Genomic DNA, 18,755 nt, shown 5'->3' with positions numbered 1-18,755 from the left:
GCTAATTCCAGAGTGGAGAGACTTCCATGTATCCTGAAGTGAAGGAAACCTGTGGTGGCCTTTTGACCCACAGACCATAACCCAACCTGATAAAGACAAATCTGATGCCCAAAAGAAAGCAAATTTTACTGGGAAAGGAGGAAAAAACCCACTGCAGGGACTACCTGCTTTCCCAGGATGATGAAAATAGGGAGCAGTGCTTTATTGGAGCTTTGGAGCAGTTCTTAATGTGAAAAACACATTCACTCTCCTGTGAAAATGTAAAAAGTTTAATGAAGGACAATAGGAGACCAAGACTGTGTAGCAAAGGTTATTATGGCATTCAGCTAAGAGCACCCTGTTATCTTTGGGAATACCCTTTTTAATTAAAATACATTTTAATTACATCAGCTCTTTGCATATTCATAGACCCTTATGCATAGTAAACTTTCCCCCAAACTAGTTTACACGTTCCAAGAGCTGTTTAGCACATTTCCTCCTTGGTTCCACCTTTTTAGAGCATGGGTATTCCTTGGCTGTGGTTTAACTCCTTTTTTATCAGCTCCAGTTTTTGGGACTTGGTGCACACTCTATTCAGACAGTGAGTGCTGATGGTTGGCAGATCTGTACAGGTGTCCTCATCCTGTGTGCATTGGGTGTTATCCCACCCAAACAGGCATTTTAACACAAGCACGCTTCTATCAGCTATTTCACTAAGCTTAATTAACAACAGAAATACAAACTGTATCTTTATAACAAAGTTACTTAGACATTACAAATATCAAATCCATTTTAATATTTGCAAAAAGCCAGTATTATAATATGTATTTATAACATTAGCATGGTCTTCTCTGGAGATGATGACTAAAGAGAAAAAGAGAGGCAGTTTCTGTTAAATAACATTTCTCCTCTTCCCTCTCCTGCCTGTGTTTCTCCAGTGCAGGATTCCCTTTCTGGGCTCTGCTGTTTTCCTCCACATCTGGAGCTGGGAATGCTTTTGGGAGCCGGGCTCGGCTGCGGTTTGGGGAGTGCGTGGGAGGAGGCTGGGCTGGGATGGGACGGAATAGGATGGGATGGGATGGGCTGGGCTTAGCTGAACTGGGATGGGCTGGATGGACAGGGCTGGGCAGGGCAGGGCTGGTGGCTCCACGTGGGTGTCAGAGGTGGTTTCTGTCCTGCCTGTTCTACTGTCCCAGGTTTGGATGTTAGGCCAGAGTGAGGGATTGTCAGTGCTTGGATCAGCCCTGGAAGGTGGGGAATGTGTCCTTCCTCCTGAGCAGGAGCACCAAGTGAGACCTGACTGAAAAATACTAATGCCTGCACGTTGATGGAAGTGCTGTAGGTATTGAAAGTGTTCCCTTTAATCCTTGTGGGTCTGGAAGGATTGTCAGGGGGGAATGTGTCCTTCCTCCTGAGCAGGAGCACCTGGACAGGGTTCAGGACATCCTTGGCCCACCTTAGAGTTAGGAAAGCAGCCCTGCAGAGCTCTCAGCTGTTTCTCCTGAGGAATCCAGTCAATCCAGAATTATTAACAAAGGGATGATTACTCACCCAGCACTTCTGCTCCTCCCTGCCCGGCTCTGTCACAGCCTGGGGGCTGGGACTGCGCTGGGTGACCTGGCACCCCTGTTGTGAAAAACGCCATTGTTTTTAAAATTTTAAAAGTTTATTAGTAATAAAATGGTTATAAAAGTAGTAATATAATCAGAGTAATAAAAATTTGGACAATTAGGATTTAGGACAATATGAGACAATAAAAACAAAGAGTTACTGACAGTCCAGGTACCTTTTCTGGTCAAAATAAGCCTGAAAAAGGACCCACATGAATGGGCACAGAGGGCAAGTCTGAGATCAGAGGCTTTATAAATAACTTTATAAATAATTTTCATTGGTAATTTTGCAGCTCAGTTGCTGAGGTTGGAGCCTAGGCTGGAGCAGGGGGTGACTGTAGTGCCTGCCCAGGCTCACAGCTCTCCTGTCCATCACATCTTTTCCAGAGGCACCTGGGTGGTTCTGGTCCAAACCCCTCCCCAGGGCTCAGTGACAGCTTTGGAGAGGTTTGCCATTAATTGTGTTCAGTTTTTGGTGTGGCTAGTGGAGGGCAGAAATGGTAAATGAGACCTGACTGACAAATACTAATGCCTGCAGATTGATGGAAGTGCTGTAGGTATTGAAAGTGTTCCCTTTGATCCTTGTGGGTCCTGGACCACTCAGGCATTGCTCTGAAAATGAAATTCAGCCATGCTTGGAGGTCAGAACATTGTGAGCATTTCCTGGGCCTGGGGTTGGAAGCTCTGAGCTGGGGAGGATTGAACTGGGTTTAAATCTTATCCTCATTTCTCCATGTGGGAGCTTTGAGCTGGAAGGCTGAAGCCTTCAGGATGGAATGGGAGTGTCGAGTCAGTCCCAGCCTGTGGAACTGCCTGGTTTGTGCCTGTTTTATTTGGGGTGTCACCTCCTTGGGTCCATTTGAGCTGCTGAGTCAGGGTTCTCTTTAATTATATTTTGTTTGTGGGACAGTCTTATATAAAGATAAAATATAAAGATAAAAAGATAAAGATAAAATATATAAAAGACTATATAAAATATAAAATATATTGTATATAAACATGTATAATAATTATATATATTGTGTATATATATATAATTACTAATAAAATATTAAAGAAAATATATAAAGATAAATATAAAAGGTAAAGATAAGATTGTCTTCTGTGAGCTCCTGGGTGTGGAGCATCTCAAGGAGTTTCTGCTTCAGTGTTCTCAAACTTCGAAGCTTTTCCAGCCTTCATGATTCTGTGATCTCTGTCTAAAAATCCAGTTTAGTTTGCAGAAGTGTGGAGATTTGGAAGTAGAAGGAGTGAAGGAGCTGGAGGTCTCCTCACCAGCAGCAAGTGCTATTTTGGAGGCTCAGTCTCTCCATCAGAAAGTGGCTCTAAGCCACTGCTGGCCCTAGCCAGCATCTCATTTTCCAGCATCTCACACCTCCAGCAGTGAGACTTTGTTCCTGCACAAGCCTGCAGGAGTATGAGCTGGGCTTTGTGACTGGACACTCTGAAAAGGCCACTCAGATTGCTGGGAATCAAAAATGAGACCCTGTGTTTTAAACTCAGCACAAATTCCAGGTGTTAAACTCAGCACCCAGTTCCAGCTGTTAAACTCAGCACAGATTCCAGGTCTTAAACTGAACTCAGCACAAATTCCAGGTGTTAAACTCAGCACCCAATTCCAGGTGTTAAACTCAACTCAGCACAGATTCCAGGTGTTAAACTCAGCACAGTTTCCAGGTGCTAGGAGTGGCCTCCTGCTCTGTCTCTGGGGCAGATCCTCACCAGGCCTGTGGGATGAAGGGAGGGCAGCTGGATTTGTGCCTCCTGTAAAATTCCTTCGCCCAGGATTTTTCTCCTGGGAAGCTGAGAAGCCTCAGAGAAAAAAAGAAAACAAATTATTATATCATTTGTTTCTCCTGTGTTTTGTGGAATGTGTTTGGAGATTGTTTACCCACAGGTGATTGTTTTATTGGTTTCTGCTGTGAGCTGTTTTCACTCTTTGGTCAATCAGGGCCAAGCTGTGTCAAGACTCTGGAAAAAAGTCACAAATTTTCATTATTATCTTTTTAGCATTCTGTAAATATCCTTTCTGTATTCTTTAGTATAGTTTAGTATAGCATTCTTTAATATAATATAGTATCATAAAATAATAAATTAGCCTTCTGAGAACATGGAGTCAGATTCATCACTCCTCCCTTTGTCTGGGGGCAACCCAAATGCAATAAGTGATGCTCAGGACATGAGGGCCTGCTGAAGAGCTTTAGCCAGGCTTGTGTAAGCAATCTTCATTGTGCCACTGCCTCCCTGGGAGCCTGGGCTGCCTTTGCTCCTCCCCTGGGGCATTTTTGGGAAATGATAGTTTGCAGTAAGTGCTGCTGCTCCTTGGCCCATCTCTGGGGGAAGCTGAGCTGCAGGAAATCATGGGGCAGAAAGCTGCTCTTTTCTGGGAGCAGCAGGTTATAAATGTGCTCCTGGGCCACTCTGGGGAAGGAAAAGGGGGGTGGGTGGGATTGGCGTGGCTTTATCCCACAGGGATCACTCCACATGGCTGCTGGAGCACGAGACCCTGAGCTGCCTCTGGAAATGCTGGATAGTGGCTTGCCCTGTGCAGGATCCTCCTGAATTCCTGCCATCTCAAATCCTTGGCTCTGTGTCTCTTGTTTTCCAGCAGCATTCCCAGTAAGGGAGCTGGATTTATATAATTTGTTCTCCCTTAAGCCAACCAGAACTTCATCCTGCTCCTTTCTGGGGTCTGTTTTGTTCTGTGCCACTCAGGCAGGTTCCAAGCCTTATTCCCACACTGATCAGTGCAGGTCTGTGAGCTCACAAAATCCATCCTGTGGGAATCCCTCGGGGCTGGAGGCTCTGTGGCTTGCAGCAGTGTGTTCGGTGTGTTGGTAGATGACTTAAATGCTCCTGAAAGGCTCTTTTCTAGGTCACTCCTATATGGAGCTGATAAAACTGGCTCTGTGTGACCCATGCTGTACCCACAGCCCTTCACTCAAGGTGCCTTTCCACTGCCATCCTGCCTTCTGGAAGCAGTTTTTACAATCTATTTCAGGAGCTTTATCCCAGAACGGCTGGATAAAGATAACCTCTGAAGGTTCCTGGGAGAGCCCAGGTGATTCTGGCACACCTGAGAGCTCTGAAGCTCAACAAGACATGAGAAGAGGTCTCACCCACCCCCATGGAGAGCCCATGGAATGATTCAGGTTGGGAAAGCCCTCTGAGATCCCTGAGACCAACCATTCCCCCAGCACTGCCAAGGCCACCTCTAACCCATGTCCCCAAGTGTCACATCCACATGGCTTTTCAGTGGTGGCTTCCAGTGACAGGACAAGAGGAAACAGCCCCAAGCTGTGCCAGGGGAGGTTTAGGTTGGATATTGGGAATATTCCTTCATGGAAGGGGTGGTCAGGCACTGGCACAGCTGCCAGGGCAGTGGTGGATTCACCATCCCTGGAGGGATTTAAAAGCCATGTGGATGTGGCACTTGGGGACATAGATTAATGGTGGCCTTGGCAGTGTTGGGAGAGCAGTTGGACTTGATCACCTGAGAGGGCTTTTCCAGCCTGAGTGATTCCATGATTCTGTGGTGGTTTAGCAGTAAAGCTGCCTGGAAGGTCTCTCAGAGCCTGATTTTACCCTTCAGGTTTATGGATGTGACTGGCCTGGCAGTGGGAGTGATGGATAGAGCTGGAAGTGCAGGAGAAGGTGGTCATGGACACTCAGAGGACAAAAGGCAGTCCCTGATGCCACCCCCAGCCCTGGGTACAAGATGGGTTTGAGCAGAGTAGGGCAGAGGTGACCCCAGGCGTTGTGACCACATCAGGAAGGATAAAGAGAAATCAGGGATGGGTGTAAGCAAGGAAAGGCTGCTTTGTGTGTGAGGGGCAGGGAGAAAGGCATGTGAAGCAGAGCAGGGGTCAGCTGGGACTTGACTTTGATGTCCAGAGTGGAGAGCAGAGGGAACATGAGGGTCTGAGCTCAGCCTGTGCCACAGATTGGGGCTGTTCAGTGCTGCTGCTGGTGGGCCACAGCCCCCCCTGGCTCTGTTCCTGGTGTGGGGGAGCAAACCCCTCCAGCTGTCACCACATGGCCCCCTCTGCACCTGGGGACAGTGCTCTCCACATGGGGAGTGCCACTCCACACCAAAGGTCTCCGATTTTTTTGGCTCCTGGGGTTTTTTGGCTCTTTTGGGCAGGAATTTGTGAGCCTAATGCAGCCTGTTGTGCTGGCAGACTTGCAGGCTCTCCATGGCAACTCTCCCTATACACAAAGCACCATATGGCTTTTTTTGGAGGGGGAGGGAATGAATCCAGCAGAAAATCCACCTTTGTTTGTGGTGCTGTTTGTCTTTGCTCTCTGTGACTCATGGGGAGGTGGAAACATGGAATGCTGGCTCCTGGGCATGGCTTGTGCTGGCCATGCCACCACCAGGGTGCAGGTGACCTCTCAGATGGCCTTTCCTAGATTTTTACACTGGAATTTGCTCTGAAAATAAACGCATGGTACACAGAGACCCCCTCTTTGGGCTGGGCTCTCTGCACACAGATGGAGCAACAAGGATCCTGTTCATGCCCAGCATGTTCATTCCCTGAAGGGCTGGGAAGTATCCAGAGCTCCTGGTTTGGGCAGGAGCTGGGCAGGAGGCAGGTGATGGATGGCAGGAGCTGCCTGTGCCTGTGCTCTGCCCACGCTTCATACCCCTGATTCCAAAAGGAAGCTTTCACTTGCCTGCAAATCCTCCCTTTTCAAGCCCCTCTGGAAGAAACGAGGAGAATAAATATCTTTATATGTGTCTGTAGAAGAGTAGGAAGTGTTTGTGTGTCTACTTAGAGGGGGAGGAAGAGAAATGAAGAGGGAAAAAGGAGAGGGGAGCAGCCTGTGCCTTTGGGATGTGGTTCCAGGGCTGCTGTGGGGTGCAGCAGGATCTCTGGACATGGCCTGGAGCTGACCACTGCCTGTGGTGGGCAGGAGAGGTGGCCTGTCCCCTCTGGGTGGTGTGACACAAGTTGCCTTCCAGGAGCACTGTTTGGTTTTGGTTTTGCTCTCAGATGTGGGCAAAGGCTTCTCTTGGTGGCATTCACTGAGGTGAGCAGGTCACTGTCCCCATCTCCTTCCTGCTGTCAGCCACCAGGCTCCAATCCTAGGATAGCACCAGAGATGGTTAATGGGAAAACTCCTCCAGATAGTAGGCTCAGGCTCACAGGTGGGCAGAGGGACATCTGGGGAGAGGGACAATGCCATCTTCAGATTATAGAAACATTAAGGTTGGAAAAGACCTCCAAGGTCATCAAGTCCAAGATCCCCCCATGCTACCCCAACAGTCAGAGCAGGAGTGGCCTTGCCCTGAGCAGGGTGCAGGCAGCATCAGCATTTCCAGCTGTATCCAGGGCCCTGCTCTGGTTTTGCAGCTGAGGGAGAGCTCAGAGCAGCACCACTGCTGCTGCCATGGTGGGACAGCAGTGGGATATTGGAGTGACCAAGAGCACCTTTCCCCTGCTTCAGCCCTCACCCTGTGGGGCACATTGTTGGGTCTGGCACTGGAAAAGCAATTTGGGTCATTCTGGAGTGGATTCACAGCCTGGGAGTCAGGCCCTGGTGAGGGGAGGGATCATTTCTTGGTGCCACATGTTCAGCTTCTCCACCCCAGGGAACCCCTCAGGTTGGTGGCTGCAGTATCTCCTGATGGCTCCAGTATCTCCTGGTGGTCCCAGTATCTCGGGGTGGCTCCAATATCTCCTGGGTGCTAACCTGTGTGTGCATTTAATGGTTACCTGAGAGGCCCTGGGGATGATGTTTAGGTGGGAGGTGTTGCTGCAGGCCTGTGCTCTAATCAGAGATTCTCAGAATGCTTTAGGTTGGAAGAGACTGTAAAATTCATCTCATTCCATAGGCAGGGGCACCTCCCACTGTCCCAGGTCACTCCCAGCCCTGCCCAGCCTGGCCTTGGGCACTGCCAGGGATGCAGGGGCAGCCACAGCTGCTCTGGGCACCCTGTGCCAGGGCCTGCCCACCCTCACAGGGAACAATTCCCAATTCCCAATATCCCATCCAGCCCTGCCCTCTGGCAGTGGAAGCCATTATCTGTGTCCTGTCACACCAGCCTCTTGTCCCAGGTCCCTCTCCAGCTCTCCTGGAGCCCTTTGGGCCCTGGAATGTGTCCCTGGATCCTTCTCCTCTCCAGGCTGAGCACTCCCAGTGCCTTGACCAACCCCCAGTCCCTTGACCTTTTACCAGATGTATGAAATGACCACAGTGTGACTCCTTAATGAAAAATGGCCTTTCTTGACACCTGGAGAGGGGCCAGAGCAGGAGCTCTGCCTGTGCCTCTGGATGAGTCTGGCACTGTCCCATCGGGGCAACCTGTGTGTCCCTTTGAGGGGCCAAGGAGGGGGCTCTGAAGGACACAGAAAGATGACCACTGTTCCTTCCCAAATCCTTGTGCATTCCCTGGGAGCACGGCCAGGTGCCTCCTCCTCCTCTCCGGGCCCGCTTCCTCGGCAGCCATGGCAGCTCCGAGGCGTGTGGGGTGTTTATTTTGGGACTGCAGCACTGCTCCCGATCCGGTGCCTCCCGCCCGGGATCTAGGCCGTGTGCCGGATCGGCCATTAGCTGCTGCCTGAGGGAGCACGGGGAATTCTCGCTCCTTTCCTCGCTGCGAGGGCCGGGAGCAGCGCTGCTGAGGGGGCTGTGGGCTGGGAGGGGAAATTCATGGGGAGGCTGCAAAGCTCCTGGTTTTGTGTGGAGGCTCCTGGTGTGTGTGGCCACAGGAGGAGCAGAATTCGTGTGGTGGCTCAGAATTCACGTGGAGGCTCTCTCACTGCAAAGCTCCTGGTTTTGTGCTCCTGATGTGTGTGGCCACAGGAGGAGCAGAATTCGTGTGGAGGCTCTCTCTCTGCAAAACTCCTGGTTTTGTGAGGAGGCTCTCTCCACAGGAATTCATGTGGAGGCTGCAAAACTCCTGCTTTTGTGTGGGTGCTCCTGATGCGTGTGGCCACAGGAGGAGCAGAATTCATGTGGAGGCTCTCTCGCTGTAAAGCTCCAGATTTTGTGTGGAGGCTCCTGATGCATGTGGCCACGGGAAGAGCTGAATTCATGTGGAGGCTCTCTCACTGCAAAGCTCCTATTTTTGTGCTCCTGATGCACGTGGCCACGGGAGGAGCAGAATTCATGTGGAGGCTGCAAAGCTCCTGGCTGGGAGCAATGCTGCAGACGGGGCTGTGGGCTGGGAGGAGGAATTCATGGGGAGGCTCTCTCGCTGCAAAGCTCCTGATTTTTTATGGAGTCTCCTGATGCATGTGGCCACAGGAGGAGCAGAATTCGTGTGGAGGCTCTCTCTCTGCAAAGCTCCTGGTTTTGTGTGAAGTCGCTCTCTCTGCAAAGCTCCTGTGTTTGCGTGGAGGCTCCTGCTGTGTGTGGCCACGGGAGGAGCAGAATTCATGTGGAGGCTCTCTCGCTGAAATCTCCTGTTTTGTGCGGTCGCTCCTGCTGCGGGCGGCCGCGGGAGGAGCAGGCGCCGCGCCGCGGAGCTGCAGCCTGCCTTCCCCGCCGTTCCCATGGCACTTGGCTGTCACACACACACATCCCAGGCATTCCCTGCCCACAGCGGGATTAAAGCCTTCTGGGAGAGGAATGAGAGGATGCAGGGAACGGAGATAGGGAAAGGAATGGAAGGGTAGGGATGAAGCCAGGAGCCGGCCCCACTGGAGCAGCAAGGGCCGTGTAGGATCTGAGTCAGGGAGAAGTGCAGCCATTGCCCTCAGCCCTGTGCAGGTGGCATGCCTGGGAGCACAGGCCCTTCCTGAGGGCTGGAGCCGCCGGTCCGTGCACACAGAAGCTCCTGTCCCACCGCTGTCACACCTCCCAAACCCACCCTGGGCGTGAGGGCGCGGATTTCCTTCTGGGTCATTGCAGCTGTGTGTTTTTTCCCCCTGCAGACCCTGACAGCCAGCTGTATGATATGGGATATGCCCCCGAGGAGGAAGCCCCGGCCTGCCCCGATGAGTTTGATGATTTCGTCACGTTTGAGGCAAGTATGAGCTCTGTTTGTTCCCATAAGTGTTGGCTGCACGTGGAGTGGGATTTGGGCATGGAGGCTGTGCTGGGGAGAGGGGAGTGTGCTGTGACAGGGCTCAGGGATGCTGAACATGTGAACACAAATTCAGTCTCTGGGTGATGGGCCCAGAGAAGCTGCACCAAGCATTTGGTGCTGTTTAAGTTAAAATTGGTGTTGATAAAACTGAAAGAGCAGAGCACGGTGCTCTGGGTGGAAAGGGAGACCCTTTCTGTGGTGAAACACTGGTGACACTGGAAAGGGTCCTGCTGCTCTTGGGTTTGTCTTCCTGCTGGAGTTTCTGAGGTTCTAAAACCTGAGCTTGGCTTTGAGATGTACCAGCCAGGAGCCTGCCTGAGAGGCACAGCAGAGCAGTGGGATGCTGACATTTGGTGCTGTTTGGTCGGTAAAAGGCAGAGCCAAGGACAAAAATCTACATTTTTTTCTGTATTCTTGGGCTTGATGAAGGCTGTTTCTCTGATTTGGGTTGTTTTCCTCTAGTTAAAGCCTCCATGCCTTGGTTCCCTCCTGCATTCCTTACCACAGGAGCACATGCAGCAGTGATTCTGCTGTTCCCAGCTGGAAAGGACAGACCTCTTGTCTGTGCCTGGTGTTTTGGGCTTGGCTTGGAAGGCTTCACCCATTTCTGCTCTGTGCCTTCCAGCCTGGAGCAGGAGGTGCTGCAGGAGCCTTGGGAGCAAAGGGATGGCTGGGTCCCTGTCCCACGTGGGGACTGAATCACTCCCCTCTGCTTTTTCTTTTCCAAACTTGCCTCTTCAGGGGTGTGACACCTGTGTCATGATACCCTGGATGTTTTTGAGGTTGTCCTGTGCAGGACCAGGAGCTGGGCTATGATCCTTGTTGACCCCTTTCCACTCAGGATATTTTATGATTCTTTGTGATTTTTATCACACTGTTGCTGGTAATGAGACTCCTGACCTACTTTGTATTTGCATGCAAATATATTTATTTATATTTGTATTTTTGCTTGGTGTAGTCTGTAGTACATAATTTTGGACTTGTGATTTCTGATAGCTTGGGTGTTGGGCAGCTGGTCCTAAAATCATGGAATGATTTGGGGGGAAGGGACCTTAAAGATTATCCAGTGCCACCCCCTGCTATGGGCAGGGACACTTTACACTGTCCCAGGCTGCTCCAAGCCCTGCCCAGCCTGGCCTTGGGCACTTCCAGGGATCCAGGGGCAGCCACAGCTTCTCCAGGCAAGGCTGAATACTGGTTTATTTTTCTTTTTTGAAAGGTAGTTCCAAGCCCCAGGAACAGCTGAGGAGAGAAGTGGGACAGGAGGGCAGGCAGGGAGATGGATTTCCATGGTTTTTAGGTGGTGCAGGGTCACAAATGTGCATTTTAGTGCTGGACTGAGCAGTGTGGAGGCTGTGACAGGAAAAGGCTTTCACTTTTTGCTCCTCAGACCTGTGTCAAGGGACCATCTTGCCTGAGATTCCGAGCAGGGATGTTTTCCAAGGGCTAATTTCACATAGATGAGCTCTGTCAGCACTGGGAGCTATTCTGGGCAGCAATACTAACAGGCAGGTGTGTGCCCCACTGGCATGAAATACTTCTGCTGCTGGGCCAGCCTTTCCTTGTAAAGACAAGGTGACCCAAAGGAAAAAGGTGATTAGTCCTGAAATCTCCTTTTCCAAAAGATCTGAGTGGATTTTTCTACTGAATTCACATCTAAGGGACAGCTCTACGTTTAACATGCCGGGGAAGAATTATCCTTGTTGTCTTGGATACATGATTTGAAATCATTTCCAGCCTGCCAGGATTTCGTAGAGGTTCAGCAAATGAGAACATGCTCAAGAAATACCACTCAGCCTGGGGAGTGTAAAAATAAACTGGAGTCTTGGGGAGAGGGGGTTTTGTTCTCTTCTGCCTGAGCTGTGAGCTCCCAACGTGCCTTTTATCCCACATGTCCTGCAGTGCTGTGCTTGGAAAGCTGGAGCTGGCCCAGGGAGGGAGAAGCTGTGGCACAAAGCATCCTGCTGGGAGCAGCAAAGGTGTGTTCCTCATGGGAGCACTGGGAAAAGAGCTGGAGAGGGCTCCAGCATTCCCTTCTTCCTTAGGTGCAGCAGGGAATCAGCCAGGCAGAGAACAGAATAAAGAGCTGTTCCCAATACCTGTAGTCCCTCTTGCTTGGAGTCTCCAGAAGAGGTGAGGGGGAAAAAAAATCACCTTTCTTAGTGAAACCATCACCTTTCTCAGAGTAAACTTCTCACTGCAGCAAGCAGCAGTTTGGGCTCTGGGGTATCCCTGTGTCAGCCCTGGGAAGGTGCTGCACTGGGACACTCAGTTAAACACACCCCAAAACACACCTGGGACACCTCAGGCACTGCCTGAGCGCCTCTGGCTGTGGCAGGGCCATGGGGGGAAGTGGCACAGCTGGGATTTCTCCTCCCCTGTCACATCAGAGCTGAAGGAATTGCTGCATTTGCAGAAGTGCTGGGAGCATTTGTGGTTCTTGAGTGGAGCACTGGCTGTGGTCCCTCTGACACAGCCCAAAATCCCAGTGGTTGGAGTGCTCAGCTCTTCCAAAGGCTGGGGTCTGACAGGAGCTTTTCTCCTCAGTGTTTGTTCAAACAAGTGTAAACAAGTGCTTTAAGCACTCTCCAGGAAAATGTCTTCTCTTTGTTAATAAGGTTGCTCTGCTTGATGAGTCATGTCCTCTTCTGGTGACTGTCACCAGGAGAGCTCAGCATCCATGGAGAGCCCTGAGAGCCCAGAGCTGGGGACTTTGACCCAGTGTTTGCTCTCCAGAGAGAGCCACCACCACCTGCTTCCTCCAGGAGAAGGCTTTGGAAGGGGACAAGGTGGGAACTCAGGAATTTGTAATGCTGGATACTGCCCCAGTTCAGCCACTGGTGTGGCTCTGGATGTGCCATGGATCCTCTGCCTCCTCTTGCACCATTGCAGGAGTGGCTCTGGATGTGCCATGGATCTCCTGGCTCCTGTGGCACCATTCCAGGAGTGTCCAGCAGACACTGATGTGGCTCTGGATGTGCCAGGGATCTCCTGGCTCCTCTTGCACCATTCCAGGAGTGTCCAGCAGACAGGGCTGTCTGTTAAGGTGCTTCCAGAGAGGATTTCTGCTCCCATGGCTCCCCTGAGAAGCAGCTCCTGCAGCCACGTGGGTTCTTGTGCCTCCAGCTGGGCTTGCAGGGGGCTCATCCCAATCCCTGCAGCTCTTCTGTGACACATTCAAGAGGAACCTCATCCCTGGGCACCCAGCTGGAGCAGGGAGAGCATCCCCTGCCTGGGATCACCTCCCAGTGTGTTCCTGCTGCCTCAGGTGGAAGCGTGGTGGTTGCTGGGTAAGAAAGCACCAAAAACTAATGACAGCCTTCCTGCTTTGTCAAAGTCACATGTAAGGGAGCTTGGAGCTTTTCCATCTGGACACCTGAGCACTGTTTTCCCTCAGGCTGGGCTGGCACAGCTTGGCTGCTGACTGCCTGGAAGGTGGGAGTTCTCCTTACCTCTCCCTTGAGAGCTCCTGTGGTGTTCATGACTCAGTGCTGAGGCACAGGACTCGTTTGGAATGCTCTGGGGGGACATGGAGGGGAATTTGGAGTTCATTTTCTTGGGATCATGGAATCATTTAGGCTGGAAAGGAACTCCAAGCTCAAGCACCACAGGGATACCCACTGTGCCTTGCCCTAGGGTGAGGGCTCTGCCCCTCTGCTCTGCTCCTGGGGCAGTGCAGAGTGGGAAGGATGACTCCAGAAAAAGGAAAACGAGGCATGAAAATGCTGGGATTGGGCTAGGCTGGGCATGGAGCTGTATAACCTCAGGTAGGCTGAGGAGAGGCACAGCCAGTGCTCTGTAAAGGCTGCCTGGGAACACCATAAATACCCCAAACAGGGATTTTTAGCCCTGGCACTCGTGTTTTGGGCCAGCAGGGTCAGAGGAAGGCTCTGGCTGAGCTCTGCAGGAGGGGCAGTGTCACTCCTGCGGCTGCAGTGCCTTGTGCAGGACTGTTGCCATCTGCTGGGCAGCTGCCGTGGCTCCTGCTGGAAGCAGCCAGGAAAACACGTTCTGCACGGCCACCAGGGGAGAATTTGGCTTTTTCTGGAAGCTGCACCGGCCCAGGCAGGTCCCCTCTGGCTGTTTGTACAGCAGGGAGTTGTACAGCAGGGAAGGAGTGGATCTGGGGAGGAAAATGGGACTTGGGCACGTCCCAAGTTTTGTGTATTTTGGGAGTAGGAGCTACTCCTGGCTCTCCCAGCCTGCCTCCCTGCCTACAGGTGCAGCTGGGAGAACTCCAGAATATTCTGTGACATTCTGTGCTACACTGAGCAGCAGCTTTAGGGCCAACACTTCACCTCTGTGAAACTTTAACTCCCTTAAAGCCAGGATTGTTTTCCATGTTGAGCAATTGAACTTAAGGCTTCTTTGAGGGCAAAAATCCACATTGCTCTGTTTCTCCAGCTGCTCAGAGCTTCTGCAAAGTGGACCAGGGACTTGCAGGGCCCCAGCTGTGTGTTGGAACACAGAAGCTGTGGTGGGAGCACATGGGGACCTGCTCCCAGAGGCATCACTGTCATTCCTGGTGCCTTGTGTTTTGCAGGGAACTCATGTGGGGTGGCTGTAGGATATCATAGGATGGTCACAATACAAAGCAATGCTCCATTTTCAGAAGGCTTCAAACCTCTTTTTATTTTAGCATGCATGCTTTTTATACATTCTTACAAAATTCCTAAGTTTACTTATTGGTCAGGAAAGACAAACAAAGTACTCATTGGAATAGACAGTTGCAGGTTTCTCTTATTTATCCTTCTTTCTTTCTTGGTTTATGTCAAAGACCTTGGTAGAAAATTCTTCCAGGGGCAAACATGGATCCTCTTATCAAACTTCTCTCTGGTTCACAGGAGTCACTGTAAAACCTCTTCCACAGGAGGAGGCTGCTGCAGGCTCCTTGTGTCCCCTCCTAGGAGCCCTGTGGACCTTCTGAGCCCTCCTTTCTTTCCTAGTGCAGAATTCCCAGGAAGATACTTTCCTTCCTGAAGGCAGAGCTGAGCCTGGTGAGCACAGAGCCTTTGGGAGGGCCCTGCTTTGCAATCTGTAGTGTTTTAGGTGAGGTTTTTTCCTGCTCTTCCTCTCCACACCACTGTTGGCACAGGGTGCATGTCTGGCAGGGTCCAGCCAGGCTAAAAAGATGGGGTTGAGCTTTGGGAGCCCCTCTGAGCTGTGCAAGGGGCTCAAAGCACCAGGACAGGCCTGGGTTCAGCTGTTCCCTGGCTGTCCTAACCCAGGAGTGAAGGGCTCCTGGTTGGAATGGGGACATGGAGGTGAGAGCTCAGGTTTTCTATACCAGAGCCATTCCCACCTTCTGGAATGGCCTCATAGGCCTCTGCTCACAGGGCTGACCCAAACCCACCATGAATGAAATGGTCACAAACCCCTGTCCAGGGGCTGGCTGCTGGAATTGGTGAGCATTTTGTCCTGAGCAGCTGATGGGCTTGAAATCTTGCAGGTGGTTGGAACTGCAGGGCTGTGGAATGTGAGAGATGCAGTTCAGTGCCTGTTCACCTGGAGCCTTGAGCAGTGTCTGCATTGTCCCCAAAGCCTTTCTGCAGTGAGAGACAAAGGGCCATGAGCCCTGTGGACAGCAAGTGAACAGTCCCATATTATCCTTGTATTCATAGAATCCTGGAATGCTTTGTGTTGGAAAGAACCTTAAAGCCCACCCAGTGCCACCCCTGCCATGGCAGGGACACCTCCCACTGTCCCAGGCTGCTCCCAGCCCTGCCCAGCCTGGCCTTGGGCACTGCCAGGGATCCAGGGGCAGCCACAGCTGCTCTGGGCACCCTGTGCCAGGGCCTGCCCACCCTCACAGGGAACAATTCCTCATTCCCAATATCCCATCCATCCCTGCCCTCTGGCAGTGGGAGCCATTCCCTGTGTCCTGTCCCTCCATCCCTTGTCCCCAGTCCCTCTGCAGCTCTCCTGGAGCCCCTTCAGGCCCTGGCAGGGGCTCTGAGGTGTCCCTGGAGCTTCTCCTCTCCAGGTGAGCACCCCCAGCTCTGCCAGCCTGGCTCCAGAGCAGAGGGGCTCCAGCTCTCCCAAATCAGTCCATGGTGATAATTTGATATCTTGAAGCCTGAAAATACCAAGGAAATAAATTTATTGTGTAGAGGGAAGGGTGGGAGTGTAAATGGGACAGGGATGTCCCTGGAGGCAGGACCCAAGTGCAGGGCTATGGTGAAAAATTTCTCTGCTGGTCAGAAAAGATCCCATTTGAAGTGTTTGCCCAGTAGGAAATAGGCTGGAAGGAGTTTGGAAAACAAAGTCCTTGGAGCCTTATCTTGAACCACAGCAGAGTGTGTGAGATTGGGAACGTGGGAACTGGGCTGTGGGACACGGGAGGGCTGGGAGCTGAGGGAGCAGCAGTGCAAGCAGAGGTGTCTCAATAAGAGTTTGAGAAGTAAAACAGGCAGGGATTGGGGTTTCCTAATTCAGTGTCTGATTTTGGGCTCTCCTGGGAGTTCAGATGTTCTCTGAGGTCGTGAGGCACAAGCAGAGGAGCACAGGGGCTGTGCCCTGCTGTGTGAGGAGCAGGCAGGGGCAGAGCTCGGGTTAAAGCATAACTCCTTGCTGCCGTGCTGGGAGCAGCAGTCCGGGCTGGCCTGGGGCAGCTCGGCTCCTGTCAGGGTCCGGACACTGCGGGCAGCGCTGCTCAGCACTGCCCTCTGCTCCGAGCTCAGGAGGGATCACCCCGCAGCACAGCGAGGATAACCCAGAGAAAAGGGCAAAACCTGCTTTGGGAAGGTAATGGCAGTAAATCTGGGGGTTTGTGCTGGGTTAGCAGCGCTGATGTGCGTGTGGTTTCTGCAGAGAGGAAACAGAAAACCTGAGGAAACCCTCAGAACTTGTAGGTGCGAGCGGTGCCGAGGCCTCCCTGTGCCGTGGAGAGAGGAAAGTCCCATGGCTCAGCTCTCCCACAGGGCTGGCTCCTGTTTGCAGGAGGAGGCTGGCATTGGGGTGGTTATAACCTTCTTTGGGGTCAGCACTGTCACTGCCTGCCACAGACCATCCTCTGAGTCACCAAAGCGCTTCTGACCTGCCCCTGGTGAGCAATCCAGGCTTTATACATCCCTCTATTCGTGGCTATAAGGAAGGAATTTGCTACTTAACGCTTAATTATTCACCAGAAACACCAGGAAGGCCGAGATAAACCTCGACAGGTCGCTTTCAGATTCAACCTTTTTCTCTGGGGATGGATTCCTGGGAAGTGTGAGCACCCGGAGTGCTCCCAAAACGAGCTTTTATTTTGGAATCCAGGGGAGCGGGAGGAGGCTGCGCTCACCGGCAGGGAAGTGAGCCGGAGCTCTGCTCCTTATCGGCAGCTCGGGAACAAAAGGCGCTCTGTTGGGACTCCAGCTCGCTCCTTAAGCCTCCCGGCTCCCCTGGACTTTGCTTCCCTCCTGCCTCGCAGAAGCAACTCCCGGAGCTGGCTCTGCCTCCGGACAGGATGTCTCCACAGGTGGGTTTTTGCGAGCTGACACAAAGTGAAGAGGGCTTGGATTTCCAGAGGGATCGGGTTCAGCCCTGGAGGTGCAAGGAAAGCACCTGACTTGTTACATGGGCACATCCACCTGATTTTTTTTTTCATGGGAATAGTTTAGATTAAAAGAGGAGAGATTTAGATGGGATATTGGGAAGGAATTGTTCCCTGGCAGGGTGGGCAGGCCTTGGCACAGGGTGCCCAGAGAAGCTGTGGCTGCCCCTGGATCCCTGGAACTGTCAAAAGCCAGGCTTGGAGCAGCCTGGGATAGTGGAAGGTGTCTCTGTCCATGGCAGAGGTGGGACTGGGCAAAACTTTAATGTCCATTCTAACTCAAACCATTCCACAATTCTGTGACTCCATAGACTGTGGTGTAACTTCTCACTCCTCTCTGCCTGTTCTCCCTGAGGAGCTGGACCAGCAGGGATGGTGCCTGCTGGTTTTTGGGGTGCTGGGGACATCCTGCCAGCTGTGGTGTTTTGTGAGTTGGTTTGGGGTTTGGTTTTGGGCTGAGTGAGTTTTCAATCTGTCCAAACAGATGCAGCACATTTCTCTTGCCCAGCCTTGATGGAGTGTAACATCCCCACCTCCGGGGGCTGAGCTGTGCAAGCTGCCTTCAGCCAGGGCTGAGCAGAGGCTCCCTGAAAAGCTGGCATTGCCCTGGTGTGTGCCAAGAGGGCAAAATTGAGACCCAGAGTGGCATCCCAGAGGCTGAGCTGCCCTGGGGCCAGCTGCATTCATGTGGGACTATAAACACAACGGTGTCCCTTCTCCCTGGCTCCCAGCCTGGCACTCTCACCGCTGTCAGGGCCACAGGGTGTCCTTGGAGGGGGATTTTTGTAGCTGATCTATCTCCTCTGCATCCTGTGCACAATCAGGGCTGGATTCTTCAGGAACAGGCTCACACTGCTGGCAAAACAGAGTTGTTTTTCCTTTTCCTTGTCACTCACTTCCCCTCCCAACCTTCAGAGTGTGTTCAAGGACAGCAGAGCTTTGGGATGCCAGGACAGCTCCAGGGACAGCCCTGCCTGGAAGGAACCTCCCTGGGAGCCAGACTTTGCCCTCCTTTCCAAGGCAACGCCTTGGCTGAGCTTGTGCTGAACCTTCTGTCCCTGCCTGGACCTTGCAGGTGATTCCCAAGAATTCCTCTCCTCACGCTGCAGCAGCTTTTTTAAAAATCCAGGTGGTTTTATGGCACTCTACAACATCTAATTGAGTAATCTTTACTCCCAGATGTCATCAGATGCCTGGGATGAATGAGCTGCTGCTGGAGAAGGCTCCTAAAGGCCCCTCACGTGTTTCATCAGGGCATGTTACATCATCCCAGTGCTGACTTCACCATTTATTTGCTTTTAGAAGCAGGAGTGCTCACCTGGGCTCTCAGATCCCTGGAGTTTCCCTGAGCAGGCAGAGATGCCTCTGGGTGGCCCCTGTCCTGTCAGCCAGGTGTGGCTCTGGGGAAATACCTGTTAGATTTGGGATTGGTACCTCCATCAAACCCTGAACCTGTTCCAGCTCAGAACTCTGCGTGTGCCTGAGTCCCAGTTTTAATGTCTGAATTTGCCTGAAGCACCTCAGGGTGTGTTTTATTGGATAAAAAATCAAAATGCACTGATATTGGTGACACCAGCCCCGCTCTGAACGTGGC

At 52.0% G+C, this 18,755-nt stretch overlaps 1 protein-coding gene across 3 annotated transcripts in view; it reads left to right on the top strand.

The window, feature by feature from the left end:
- The window catches only part of RAB11FIP3 (RAB11 family interacting protein 3), an 80,800-nt gene that overhangs the window by 32,172 nt on the left and 29,873 nt on the right, over window positions 1-18,755 (top strand). For 2 of the 3 annotated variants that reach the window (XM_058816109.1, XM_058816108.1), the window contains exon 3: window positions 9,473-9,564. In XM_058816109.1, the coding sequence (XP_058672092.1) occupies window positions 9,473-9,564 (92 nt within the window). Of the gene's footprint in view, window positions 1-9,166; window positions 9,356-9,472; window positions 9,565-18,755 lie in introns of those variants that run through there. The other variant, XM_058816110.1, reaches the window with a different exon arrangement.

The sequence above is a fragment of the Ammospiza caudacuta genome, chromosome 17 (genome assembly GCF_027887145.1).
Source record: "Ammospiza caudacuta isolate bAmmCau1 chromosome 17, bAmmCau1.pri, whole genome shotgun sequence".
Lineage (NCBI taxonomy): Eukaryota > Metazoa > Chordata > Aves > Passeriformes > Passerellidae > Ammospiza > Ammospiza caudacuta.
Note: the sequence above shows the minus strand (reverse complement) of the source record. Positions and strands in the feature narration are given on the sequence as shown.